This window comes from Chlorocebus sabaeus, chromosome 11, assembly GCF_047675955.1.
Source record: "Chlorocebus sabaeus isolate Y175 chromosome 11, mChlSab1.0.hap1, whole genome shotgun sequence".
NCBI lineage: Eukaryota > Metazoa > Chordata > Mammalia > Primates > Cercopithecidae > Chlorocebus > Chlorocebus sabaeus.
The window spans coordinates 75,265,365-75,280,016 of record NC_132914.1 but is presented as its reverse complement, the minus strand read 5'-3'; the positions used below and the strand labels follow the sequence as shown (position 1 = coordinate 75,280,016).

The following is a 14,652-nucleotide window of genomic DNA, read 5'->3' as shown; positions in this document are numbered from 1 at the left end:
AACTGGTCTTAGGTAACAATCTGGTAGATGCTTAACCAGTACTTGAACCTGGCTGCCTGTAAATGTTGATCTATTAACTACTCCCCTACAGTTTAATTCCATCAAAATGCCTCTGAACTAAGTATTTTATTGCATTTGAGGTTCCCTTAGCTAACAGACAGCTCAGTCATTCAGTCTTTGAATGTGACATATCCACTGGTCTAACCTAAATGTTATATATTTTTTTATTTTTTATTTTTTTTGAGACAGAGTCTCGCTCTGTCACCCAGGTTGGAGTGCAGTGGCACAATCTCGGCTCACTGCAAGCTCCACCTCCCGGATTCACGCCATTCTCCCGCCTCAGCCTCCCCGAGTAGCTGGGACTACAGGCGCCCACCACCAAGCCCGGCTAATTTTTTTGTATTTTTAGCAGAGACGGGGTTTCACCGTGTTAGCCAGGATGGTGTCCATGTCGTGACCTCTTGATCTGCCTGCCTCAGCCTCCCAAAGTGCTGGGATTACAGGTGTGAGCCACCGCGCCTGGCCCCTAAATGTTATTTTTTATGTATTAATCATTAAAAGGAAATCAGTATTAAATCCTAGACATTATCAAACCTCTAATCTTTAATGTCATTAATGTAAGTGTTTGCATATTGATTTATATTCAAAAAATATTTCCCCCTGTGGATTCACCTTGATATAGATATGGTCACAAATGTAGACACAAGTAGAACTGATTTGAGTCAGAAACATTAACTAATGGTATTGTAATTCCTGTTTATAACTCCAACAAAAAAGAAAGAAAAGCACATATATTTCAAAAACCAGTAATGTGCTTGCTTTCCTATTTCCTTCATTCTGGAAAGGCAGACAGGTGACAGCCAGGGCCACGGCCAGGAAACTGTTGGGGTGAACAGAAGTCTAGTGTGGATAGAAGATTTGCTCGATTCAGGGGAGCTGAGCAAATAAGAAAACATTGAGAATAATGCGAGCCAGGTTTCTCATGGTTGACAAAAGGAGGTACAAGTATGGAAAGAAAAATAAACTCTGTGGTGTTGAGCTGGAATTGGAGGTATTATGAATGTATGTATACATGAATAATCACATTGAATTATAATAAATAATATACAATATTAAAATAATGATTAAATATGTGTGTATGTATGTGTGTATATACACACATATATTTCTTGGTTTTGACCACCAAGAAAACCTAGGAACAATGAGATCCTGGTTTCTAATATCACTCTATACAAAAAGACATACGAGTTCCTTAAAGAAAAGAATAGGATCTAAAGCCAAATTAGGGAATGTGCAAGATGAGCCTAGAACACCTTGAGCCATAAAGAAAGAAAATTCTCAGAGTGATAGAGCATTTGGAAAGGAGACACAATCTGCTTGAAGGGACTCCCAGTGGCCACATCTTGGAAAATTAAGCACCAAAGTAAGTTGTGACAGCAACGAATTATAACAAATACAGTAGAAATCTGTTTGTCCATATAATTTAAATAGATAGAAAGATCATGAGGAGAAAATATCTCTTTCTTAAAGTAGAATGCCAGAGAGCAAATGCAGAAGACAGGATGGAATTAGAAAACCAGTTGTCACATATAACAGCACATTATTAATTCAGGCAACAAAGCTCAATGGATGCTAAAACTTGTGGGTGAAAGTAGATAAAAAATTGAATTTTTACACACAGTCTCAAAATATCTTCCCACAAAAATACGTATTACATACAACTGGAGACAATATATTCACTTAGAATATAAAACTGCGGCAGATATTACCTTAATCAAGCAATCAAATTCAACACAACCAAAATGGAAGATATTGATATTCATATCATGAAACACCCAATAAAATGCAATGGGAAAAACACAGTATCATTTCGATGACATTCCAGACAAAAAATACATTTAATGTGTATCTAATAATGATGAACTACATGACAAACCCAAATTAGAAACATTATATAAAATGCCTGGCCATCGATATACCAATATCATGAAAGTCAGGGAAAGGCTAAACAATTGTTCCAGATTGAGGGATATTAGGAAGACATGACAACTACTAGATGCAATATTTATACTGAATTACTAAAAGGGATCATATTTGGTAAAATTTGGTGAAACCTGAATAAGTTCTCTGAGTACTCTGGGAGAAGTGTACATGAGAGTCATTTGCACAATTCCTGCAAATTTTCTGTAAGATTAAAATTGTTTCCAAAAACATAAAATAAAACATGAAGAGAAGAAACAATGGCTTGGTTAGGCAAATCTATAATCCCACAGAAATATTTTATAATAAAAATCTGCTCTGTGAATTCATGGTGTGGTTGTGTAAAGTACAGCATATTATATCAAAAGAAGGAAACACTCTAAATTCAGATTTTCTTGACCAAAGTTTACAAATCAAGTTGTTTATAGAGGGTCTCTGTTTATATTTAATTAACGAGCTTAAGAAGCATGATACGTTTCTCCTTATGAATAGTGCCTTGCCTTATCTAATGGTTAGGTATTTTTCTTTTCTGAGAACTGCTCAAAACCCTGATTCTGCTCTCTTTGCCTCTACATGTTTGCTTTATGTCCAATGCATTGTTTCCTTGGCATTTACTACAAATGGTCAGAAAAGAAAGAATGTAGACTTCAAAACAGCATGTTATAAATCTGGGTAAGTGTCATTTTAAAACTTTGTTGGAGGCTTCTAAAGAGACAGGTTTAAGGAAAACACACAGGTCTCTCTTTTCTCCATAATTAACCAATTACTGTATTATTTTATTTCACATGTCCTTGAAAGCATGTAGAATATAGTTGTGATGTAATGAACACAAAAACAATGGAAGACAAATGACATATGGGAAAAGGGGAGGTATTTTTTGAAAGTCTAAAGGATGTAAGGTAACAATTTTTGAACTCCAGGCAAGAAAAACAGGTTCAAATAATATAGCTCAGGGTAGACACCAAGAAAGAAGAGGAACAATAAAAAAGGAGTTTTAAAAAAACAGAATGGAAAAACTATGCTGTTCTCCTTTTTCTTCTTTTCTTCCAATAACTGGAACCTTGTTTGAGACTTAACAAACCTACCTAAGAAATTCAGTAAGTTGCTCCTTCATCTATACATTTAACATGGTTCATCCTACTCTGACCTCTCCTACAAACAATCCATTTTACATTCTGAAGAAAGAGTAACTTTTCTGACCATGTTTTCCACACACATGCTCATGTGCATGCAAGTATACATGTATATAGACACATATATACATACATAAAGTTCAAATTTCTGACCTTGAAGAATTTCTACTACAACCAGGCTTCAATCAATCTTCAATGTCCAGAGAAACTGACTTACTTGCCGACCACTGTACGTATCTTGTATTGAAATTGTTTATGTGGTTCCTTCAGCCTTATGTTTCCCTCCCTGTCCCCCTCATCTCTGCATTACCAAATCCTACTTATCTTTCTGGACTCAGTTCAGGTGCTACTTTCCCTGATTCCAACAGCTAAAAGTAATTTTCCACTGTTTTGAAGCCTCAGTATAACAAATCTAGTTCAGTCCTGGGGAGCTTTACCCTTCCAGGTAAAGCATTTTGTAGTTGCATTTTGTAGTTCTCTTTGAGCTTGCCTCTTGTCTACTACATTGTGGATGATAAAAAGAAAATGACATAGGATGTATGATTTTTCACTCAATCCTTGAGGTCTCATGCATAAGAAATATTTAGTAGGTAGTTGTTGAAAGAAGATAAAAAATAAGTGAATGAATGTGCTGAAGAGAAGGTATGGTTTAATTCTTTAAATATTTTAAAGCTGTTTGTATTTTGGTTAAACCCTCCCATTTATAGGAAGTGAGAGACTTCAGAATATTTTCTGTTCCAGTGTACATTTTTGGCAGGTTTGAAAATTCTTCTATAGCAAGTGATTCTAACACAGGATGACAATGTTTCATTTAACAATTTTTATTTGGTTTCGCTGTTTGTAGGCTGTGTACTGGGCAATTATGCTACTAAATAAGAAAGACAAGACTCTTAATTTCAATGAGCTTACATTACATTAGGAGGTGGCTGAAATCACACTACTTAATAAGTAAACAAGAAAAAAACAGATGGTAATAAACTGTATAAAGAAAATACAAGAGGATAATGAAATAGAATTCTGAGAAGGGGCATAATATATATTCCCCTTGAGTAGGTGGTTGGAGGTGGTTGGAGATTAGCAGAGCTCTAATAACAAGACAGACCTGCAGTGATCTAGAAGACAGTTGTTACAGGCATAAATGAACATATATATCAAAGACATGTTCTAAAGCAAGATAGACTGGTTTGTTGAGAAAGAGGATAAAGGCTGAGATACAATGTGTTGGGGGAAGCAGGGACTGCATGTGGTTGTGGGGATCAATTGTGAATAGGGTACTAGATTACTTAGAACCTGGAAGGTCATGGTGCAATTTTTGAGTTTTATTTTTTTAATGTAATGGAAATCTAATAGATGACTTCATTAATTAGAATAAGATATACAATTTATGCCTTTAGAAGGTGAGAATGCCAGCTGTGTGAAGGATGTTACTGCAAAGAGCCGAGTGGAAGCTGGGAGACTCATTGGAAACTAGATGAGAATTGGTGGTGAGGTGGCTTGAACCAGGAGACAAGAGCTGGAAATGGAAAGAAAGTCTGATTGAGGGTATGTTTTAGAAGATGGGTTAGGAGGACTAGCTGAAAATTTGATGTATGGAGAAGGGGTCATTGAAAGAGAAAAACAAAATTCAAATTATTTCCATTTCTTTTCTTCTTTAGTCTCTGATATGGCTTGGCTCTGTGTCCCCACACGAATCTTATCTCAAATTGTAATCTGAATTGTAATCCCCACATATAGAGGGAGGGACCTGGTGGGAGGTGATGGGATCATGGGGGCAGTTTCCCCCATATGGTTCTCCTGATAGTGAGTGAGTTCTCACGAGATCTGATGCTTTAAAAGTGTGTGGCAGTTTCCCCTGTCCTCTCTTTCTCGCCTGCTGCCACGTAAGACGTGCCTTGCTTCCCCTTCGCCTTCCACCTTAATTGTTAGTTTCCTGAGGCCTCCCCAGCTATGCGAAACTGTGAGTCAATTAAACCGCTTTTCTTTACATATTATCCAGTCTCAGGATATTTCTTGATAGCAGTGTGAAAATGGATTAATACAGCCTCTCATTCATATAATTACAAATCCTAACCATTAGTATCTGTAGCAGTTCCAGTTACTAGTATTTGCATAGCAGCTCACAATTTACCTATTATTTTTCCCATCATGCCTGCATTATAAAATTGTAGAATATCAAAATTGGATGATAGCACAACATTCTTCCCTCCTTGTGACAAATTCTAACTCATCTTTTATTTCTTACCCTTATCTTAAATTCTTGGTGATGCATTAGTTGACTCCATTTTGTCAGATTTGTAAAAAACCCTCTTTTTTCTACATTAATTCTGTATGTTGCATATACTTCCATAACAGTAATGCTTTAATATTTTTGATTATATTATTCTTACTACCCTTAGTAGGCTGAGCTCCCAGAAGGCAGATATCTTTTTTTTAAAAAAAATTGTGTCTTCTGTTACATGGTATTTGTAGAATGAGGGATGAGTACATAAATGAAAAAGTATGCAGCAATTTCCCTTTGTCTAAACTGTAATAACTGGTCACTTTACCACTTTTTAAGTACTTCAGATGGTCATCTTAATACTATAAAAAGCAGCCTATTCCAATTTCAGGTAGCTCTAGTTATCGGGAACTTCTTAAACCAAAATAAAATATTTTCTTTAATTCTCGATATTTTGTCTTAGTTATATCTATTTGATAAATGAATAAGAATAACAGCAAATTCAAAACTACTTTATCACTCTGTAGAGATAATTGACTTACTGAAACTATGTACAGAATAATTTATATTAGATAGGAAGTTAGGCTAACAGGAAATCTATTAACTTCCGGAATCCACATTATATTTATAGAACTCTGAACCTCCAGTTTCTGACAAAGAGTATTATGAAGCATATATTAGAGTCTCAGAAGGAATAAGTATTAACCTAGAATTGAGCTGAGAAAAAAGTCACCATCAGCTATCAATTTTCCCATTATATAAAAGTTATTTAACTATCTTTATATAACATATATATGGATCTGTATACATTTATATAATTTATACTAATTAACAGCAATTACCATTTTCAATTATAAAAGAGTTCTGACTGAGAATTTTGCAAGTGTACTATCGGCATTTTCCTAACCAGAATTTTCCCAGTAACAATACCTCTTACTTATGTCATGTAGCTAGAACTGATAAGCAAAGCAAATTTCTACTAGCTTTATGATCTCAAGAGATTATTACTATTCTGACTTAATATCTCTGCTTCTTCATTTCTGGAAAATGGGGGAGAACATTCTTTCTCATGAGTTTATGATGAAGTTTAAATGAGAAAATTCACATATATTTTGTGACACAAAGACTTTCACTAAGTTAACACTCAACAAATGATAATACCAACATAAAATAGTAAATTATTAGTATTATGTCATCAAATGATTACCAACTCCAAAAATAATTGTCAGGGATTTCATAGGAGGGATTCTTACATGGGGATAGAACAGTGAAAGTCAGAAAGAACATAAAAGGTTACATAATCCAAATGTCATGACTATAAACAAGCACCTTCCATTGAAAGCTGAAAAGAATGAATAGTAACCACTCTGCCTTTTGAGGATTTACATTACTATTTGTAAAACTGTTCTGCATTGATTTAAACACTTTGCATGAATATTACTTTGTATATAGACTTCAATGTGAAATTTTATGAGACAGTTTCAATTTCTTTATTTATTGTAGAAACAGGGTCTTACTCTGGTACAGGCTGGTCTCAAAGTCCTAGCCTCAAGCCATCCTCCCACCTTGGCCTCCCAAAGTGCTGGGATTACAGGCATGAACCACCATGCCAGCCATGATTTTATTTATTTTTAGCTATCGTATATGGTTGATAATAATAAAAATAATTACTGATATTAATGTAATTTACTCAAAATCTGGCTGTGTGCTAAAAATTTTACATGGGATTATTTTCTTTAATCTTTAATACAATCGATCAAGGTAGGCATCCTTTATCAATCATACTTTATAGGATTAGAAAGTGAAGTTTAGGGAAAGCTGTTTACTATGTGGCAGATACTGTTCTACAGATAAATATCAACTCAATCTTCAAAATAGCCTAATGTGATAGCTTCTACCATTACACCTATTTCACTGATTAGGAAATTGTGGTTCAGAATCTTTACATATATAACCCAAAGTAACACAACTAATCAGTGGTGGCATTGAGATTCCCACTCAGGCAACTACCACAAGATGCTGTTTCTGAACAATGGTAGAGTAAGACATATTCTATCACCGTTTTTTTTTTGTTTTGTTTTTGTTTTTTTTGAGACGGAGTCTCGCTCTGTCGCCCAGGCTGGAGTGCAGTGGCCGGATCTCAGCTCACTGAAAGCTCTGCCTCCCGGGTTCACACCATTCTCCTGCCTCAGCCTCCCGAGTAGCTGGGACTACAGGCGCCTGCCACCACGCCCAGCTAGTTTTTTGTATTTTTTAGTAGAGACGGGGTTTCACCGTGTTAGCCAGGATGGTCTCGATCTCCTGACCTCGTGATCCACCTGTCTCGGCCTCCCAAAGTGCTGGGATTACAGGCTTGAGCCACTGTGCCCGGCCTGTTTTTTTTGTTTGTTTGTTTGTTTTTGAGTTTCCCTCTTGTTGCCCAGGCTGCGGTGTAATGGCACAATCTCGGCTCCCTGCAACCTCTGCCTCCCAGGTTCAAGGGATTCTCCTCCTGCCTGTCTTTCTGTTGCCTCTTTTCTTAGCTACTTGGCTACATTGCCTCACTTTTATAGTCTTGTTGTTAAAGAGGTCAAACGGAAACTCCAAGAGAGTGGAGAACTCATCAGGGTCACGCAGTGGATCCGCACTGTAACTTCTAAGCTGTGCTGCTGTGCTGCTTCCTGTTTTTGATACTTAAAAGTTACATTTTCAAATGGAAACCACTAAATTTGTATCCACTGGATAATTTATTGCAAACAATTTTTTAAAAAGCTTGTTGCTACTTATAGAAAGAAGCCTACTAAATTAGCAGTTCTAGATTTACACTTCCCTATGAAATTCACTTGTGATTTTTTGAAAGGATTGATGTTTTTACAGAATATATTTGTAATCCACAAGGGTGTTGAGTATGACATATTTAAAACTTCATGATTTTTTTTCTCACATTTTTGAAATGTGGATCATGATTTTGACATCTTAAATTCTGCTTTGTTAAATAGGGACCCTGGAGTCAGAAGGAGCTGCAGACTCCCATCTGATCCAAATACAAATATTTTAAATGAATTAGTACTACTGAAGTCAGAAAAGCAGTATTCAATTGTAATGTCCCAAGAGATTAAATGAAATAATTATAATAATTTTGTTTTGCTGAGTGTATCAAAACATCAGGAAAAAAGCACTTAGGTTCTTCATTGAGAAAAAAATAAATCAGTATAAACTGCTTTATTTTAAAAAGTTTTATATTCAAAAAAATAATAAATTTTTAAACTATACAGCTTTGACCCTTTCTTAATTATAGTGGGTCCTGTATCCTATTTGTAAAATTTTCTTTCTGTAGTTAAATTGCCAACCTGCCAGAAGGAGGGACAAAGCAGACATTACTGATCCTCAGGCCATCTCCTTACTAACCAAGCAGTGAAAAAACTGGGCACGCAGCAGTTACTGACACATCTCTAATCAATTAAAGCAAATCACAGAACAACAGGCAAAGTGTTCTGTCTTTACCAGTTGGGTGGCAGGATGCATATTTTAAAATGCATAATAATGTATTTAAAATTTTTATATTGTGTATTTCAGTGCCTACAAAACAAAAATGCAAATTAAAATAAATAATAAATAAATAAAAGGTAAGAAAAAACAAATCAATAATACAGCCCAAATAAGTAATACAAATTATATATGTAACCCCTTTTACCTAGAAACCTATGCCTTGCTGGGGGAAATTAATATAAAATTTACATTGAGAAAGTAGTGCCTTATAAATAACATTTGAAGAACATTTGCAACACATCAGGATATACAGTAAACATGATATATGCATCACCTCTGTTAATAGTCTCAACTCTACAAAGTAGTGCATGGTTCCTATTTGACAGCTGAAGAAAATGAGACTAAAGAGTATTTTTCTTTTTTTTTTTTTTTTTTTTTTTGAGACGGAGTCTCGCTCTGTTGCCCAGGCTGGAGTGCAGTGGCCGGATCTCAGCTCACTGCAAGCTCCGCCTCCCGGGTTCACGCCATTCTCCTGCCTCAGCCTCCCGAGTAGCTGGGAGTACAGGCGCCCGCCACCAGGCCCAGCTAGTTTTTTGTATTTTTTAGTAGAGACGGGGTTTCACCATGTTAGCCAGGATGGTCTCGATCTCCTGACCTCATGATCCACCTGTCTCGGCCTCCCAAAGTGCTGGGATTACAGGCTTGAGCCACCGCGCCCGGCCGACTAAAGAGTATTAAGTAACTTGTCCAATGTCTTCTGGCTGAAAAGTGGCAGAACTAGGAATGAAATCCACAACTTTATCATTTCAGAGGCTGCCTCTTTAACCATTATGGTATACTTTCTCCCAAAGATGACAACAAAAAAAACCATAAACTCTGTAAAAATGAGAATTATTTTAAAAGTCTGCTACTAGTAATAGAAGCAGTATGGTAGTAGCAATAATACGAATAAACACAAGAGAACTTTGTGGCATCTGGTTTCTAGCTGGCTTTTGATAACAAGTAGTTTAATTTTGGAAGGTCTCGATTTCTGAGAGGGAATGAGAGAAGGAATAAAACTGGATCCTGTTGGAAGCTTTTTTCCAGACTAAGATTCCGCACTAAATTCTAGGCCTCTGTCTTTAGCATGAAACATTCCAAAATGACAACATAAAGCACCACTTTATCAGCCTTCCCTATTACACTCTGAGTATGTAGGCCTGTAAATATATTTACAACTGTGGAAAAGCAGAGGCCAACTTACCTGTAAATGAATGGTGCCACTGTCGCAGTATTTGGGTGGCTGTGTTGCTGCTGTTGAGGGAGTTGGACAGCACCATTTCCTGTGCTCTGCCCACTGCTTTGTGCCACTGTCATGGTACAGGAAGCAGAAGAGGCTTGACCAGCTTCCCTTCCTTCCAAAGGGCCAGGACAGCTAGATGCACTTGCTTTCTCCATGGTTATAGGCTTAGGTAAGGACTGGGAAGGGTTCCCCTTGGTAGTCCTGAATTTCTCAGACTCTTTGCTTGCTGTGCTGCCAGGTAAAATGGTTTGCTTTGCTGTTGGAACTTTAGAGCCTGGTTTTGGAATCCCACTGGAAGATGGAATTAAGCTTTCCTTCTTGGCTGCTGTTGTCTTGCTGCCCTTGGGGATCAAGCTGGCAATTTTGGAGGTCTTTTTTGGAGCCATCTCGGTCACCTGATCCTTCTCTTCCTTGACTGGTTTTTCAGTGCAAACTTTATTTTTGTCCCTGTTCTTTTCTTCTTTTTCCTTTGGCTGTAGCAAAGACTTTTTATTGCTGAGATTTTTGCTTCCAGCTTTTGGAGGGGCCAACTTAGGTGACACTTTGGGACTGCTATTTGCTGAGCCACCACTATTCAGACCACTGTTAAAACCTTCCATTTCACCAGATTCAGAAAAGGCATCATCATCCTTCCCACCATCACTAGGTCCTGAACTGGGAGGCTGCGGGGGGCGTAAAGCAGTCCGGGCATTGACTAGCTTGAATTTCTCAAGCATGGATTTCTGTCCTGAGGGAGCACTTTTGACCCCTTCTGAGACAGGTGGCTTCAGTCTGTCTGACGGTGGTGTGGGTGAGGTGGCTGGACTTGACTGTTTTACAGTCAACATGGTGGAGGTGGCGCTGTGTTTGACATTCATGGACTTGCTGCGCCAGGGTTTGCTGGCACTTGGAGAAGGGATGGCAGAGGCAGGAGGCTGCCCAGCAGTACTGGAAGGCTGCATGTTACCATTTACACCTGAAGATGATTGAGGTCCTTTGGAGGAATCTGGACATTGTTTAGAAGAAAAATAAAGAAAAGGCAATTAATCTTGATCATTTATATTATATAATTGAGAACTTCCAAACTATTGATGGATAGAAGTCTCTCCTCTAAACTGAAAGGAGACATGTGGCATCAATCACTTCTCTGATGTGATTTTTTAAACATATTTCAAAAATGCAGAGTGTTTGAGAGGCATTGATTCTGGGGTGGGGGTTGGGGGGGACTATGCTTTATTTTCCCCTCTGAAATTAGTCTTACCCAAATAAATTTGCTAGTCACCGATATTCAAAGATGAATAAAACACTATCCCTCCTCTAAGCAATTCTCTGTGTTCTTTTTCAACCACCACTGTAGCCCATACTAGTAAATGGATATTCCACCTTGCCCTATAAAAATATGTTGTATAATGAATGTTGAAAATTGGCTTAAGCTACTGGGAGTTTAGCTAATTGTTTAGTTAATTTTTAATCTGATTAAATATGGGTATAACTTATAATTTAGCTTTTTGTTAATTTTATTTTAATTTGTATATTACTGAAATTTATGCTTCTATAGATCAGATGATCTACTAACCAATCTATCTATATTTATCTTTATAATAATCCTACAAGGTTCGTATTAATATTATCATCCCCATTTTACAGCTAAAGCAACTAAGGCAAGGAGAGAATAACTTGTTCATAGTCAGACAGCCTGTATTTGAACTGATTTCAGAGACTCTGCTCTTAACCAGCACACCTACAGCTGGTCAGAATAAATCAAGCTACTTTTAAGAGTTATAGGAAAATAAATCTGTTTGTCATATAAGTATTTCATAATGCACTAGTGTTTGTTTACATTCCACTTGGAAGTCACATTATGATGTGAATCTTTACATGACTTTTCTAGTAAAATTAATGCTTGATTACAGTCTTATTTTTAGGAAGACAAAACTAAATTAAAGGAAGGATTTTACAATATGGTATAGAATCAAGAAAAAGAACTGAGCTTAGAGTTAAAAGACCTCCATCCAAGCGTTAACATTTGTAAACTGTATTTCTGGTCAAGTCATTTATCTTAAGTTTAATCAACCATGAATGCCTCCCTCTTTCACCCTCTGTTTTTGGGGATGAGGGGATGATTGAATTAGACATTTAAGTGGTACTGTAAACATAGAGATATTGAAAAATAAACACAAATCTGTTTTTGATGAAATGCTTAATGAAATGTTATATAAAGACATTGTTTTAATACTATTCAGGAATTGGAGCTCATTCCATTTTATTAAATGCCTATAAATATAAAACCACAATGCTTTTATTTTTAAATGTCTTCTTCTTCTTCAAAAAAAAGCCTGACTTAAAAAAATAAGTCAGAACACATGACAAACCATATGTAATCAAGCCAATTGGTACAGAATACTAGTCTTAACTCATTTTTCAGAAAAAGAAATTGACATACAATAGAAGGAAATAACAAAGAAGTTAGAGATGGAAAAGAAGTCAAATGGTTACAGGCATTTTTGTGTGAGTTAGACAGGTTTTATTTTCTAAAAAACTAAGTGTGCCTAAAATAACATAGTTGATATTTGAAACTGACATTAACAATAAAATATTGTACACAAATACATTTGTATTACATTTTCTTAAACAAATTTGTAGACTAACAATGACTTCTAATTCTTACTACCCCTCTGCAATTCCTCATTTCAATTAGCAAAGACTAATACTAATAGTATAATGTAAGACCATGCCTATATATTCTATATTTCAATCCTGCCATTCACTGAAAAGTCAAAATGCTTATATGGTATAAATTTTAAAGCATGTAATGAGAAATTGATCTTTTAAAAATATTCATGTAAATTCTACTTGTGCTCATCTTTGGAATATTTATGAAAATTCATTAGATTCATACACAAACACTAAGGTGTTCTAAAAAACAGTGGATATATTGACTGATTCAAGACTAATCCTACAAGCTTCAGAACATTCAATTACTCAAATACATTATCTTTCTGTGAAGGGATTCCAATATTTTGCTTATTATCTATGTTATAAGTAGAAATAGTTTCAAGATTATTTCACCAACAGATCCCTTTCAAAGACTAATAACATTTCCTCATAATTTAAATGATTCTTAGTAGCGGATGGAGTCCACTGACTACCGACAGGTAGAAGCTCCTTATTCATCAGGTGTCAGCTGTGACCTTACTTCCTCAGGGGAAAAAATTACTCCCACACCCACCTCTGACCCCCATAGCATCGAGTCTGAATTAGGTGTCTCTTCTACTTTCTCCCATAGCTTACCATTCCTTCTATTATAGTCATTATCACTCTACTGTAACTGCCTATTGCCTCCACAATACTGTGCATTCCATGAAAGCAAAGACCATGCCTGTATTACTGTTTTATGCCATGTATATAGCACCCACTACATGGCAGGCACTGAAGTAAGTGTTTAACACGTATTATCTCAATTAATCCTCCCAACAACAGCATGAACTTTCCATTATTTCCCCTATTTTATGTGTGAAAAAAAAAGAGGCACAAAGAGGTTAAGTAATTTGGCCAAGGTTATACAATTGAGCACTGAACTTTGCTTGAGTTATAAGTTAATCCTGTCAACCACTATATTATACTATTCCTCAAATGCAGATGGGTAAGTTCAATGGTTTATCAATTACAACATTCCCTTGACTATACAAACACAGAAAATAGTAACTATCCAATTAATACCCTGAATAGAATTATATTAAGTGAACTTTGTTTCTCAGGTACCCAGATTCAATTAGAAACTAAGAATTTTTCCTCCAAACAAAATGAATTTTCTCAGGTTCAATGAACCGTGTACATGCCTGTGCATTTCCTACAGTGAACATAATGTTTTGCTGATTTTTGTTGAACATACAGGGATATTTTTCTACTCTTTCCAAGAAAATTAATGTTATTCAGTTCCTACTGTTTATAGAACATGAATCTAGGCACATCATCAGTTAATATTTAGAGTGACTACTCTATATAAGACATTCCAAGACATATTATAATCTTGTAGGAGGGAAATAAATAGAGTCATAAAAGATAAATGCCACCGTATATACTAAATGTCAGGTGAGTGTCATGTGGGAAAGAAAATGGTAGAGAAGATCAGAGTTGTGAGGACTCATAGAGAGCTGCAGAATAAGATCAAAACAGGTGGTATAAGGGAGATGTATAGGTTTTTTAGCCAGAAGAAACATTTACACATATTTTTGGGGAGCTATATAAAAATTTATTCTATTTTTTAACATTTAAAAATTTTATATATATATATATGGACACAGAGTTGGAGATAAACACAGTCCCCAAAATGAAAGCCTATTCTGCTGGACATATTGTTAAGCAGAACATGATGACATCCTATTGAAATCATCCTCACTCACACTGATCTTAAAGTCATTTGTGGCTGGGCACAGTAGCTCCTGCCTATAATCCTAGCACTTTGGGAGGCCAAGTCTGGTGGATCATTTGAGGCCAGGAGTTTGAGACAATCCTGGCCAACATGACGATACCCTATCTCTACTAAAAATACAAAAATTAGCTAGGCATGGTGGCGCACACCTGTAATCCTA

At 36.1% G+C, this 14,652-nt stretch overlaps 1 protein-coding gene across 7 annotated transcripts in view; it reads right to left on the bottom strand.

Moving 5' to 3' along the window:
- Positions 1 to 14,652, bottom strand: part of NAV3 (neuron navigator 3) — a 905,452-nt gene that overhangs the window by 191,043 nt on the left and 699,757 nt on the right. For all 7 annotated transcript variants that reach the window (XM_008004102.3, XM_008004100.3, XM_008004096.3 and 4 more), the window contains one exon: positions 10,043 to 11,066. In XM_008004102.3, coding sequence (XP_008002293.3) covers positions 10,043 to 11,066 — 1,024 coding nt within the window. The remainder of the gene's footprint in view (positions 1 to 10,042; positions 11,067 to 14,652) is intronic.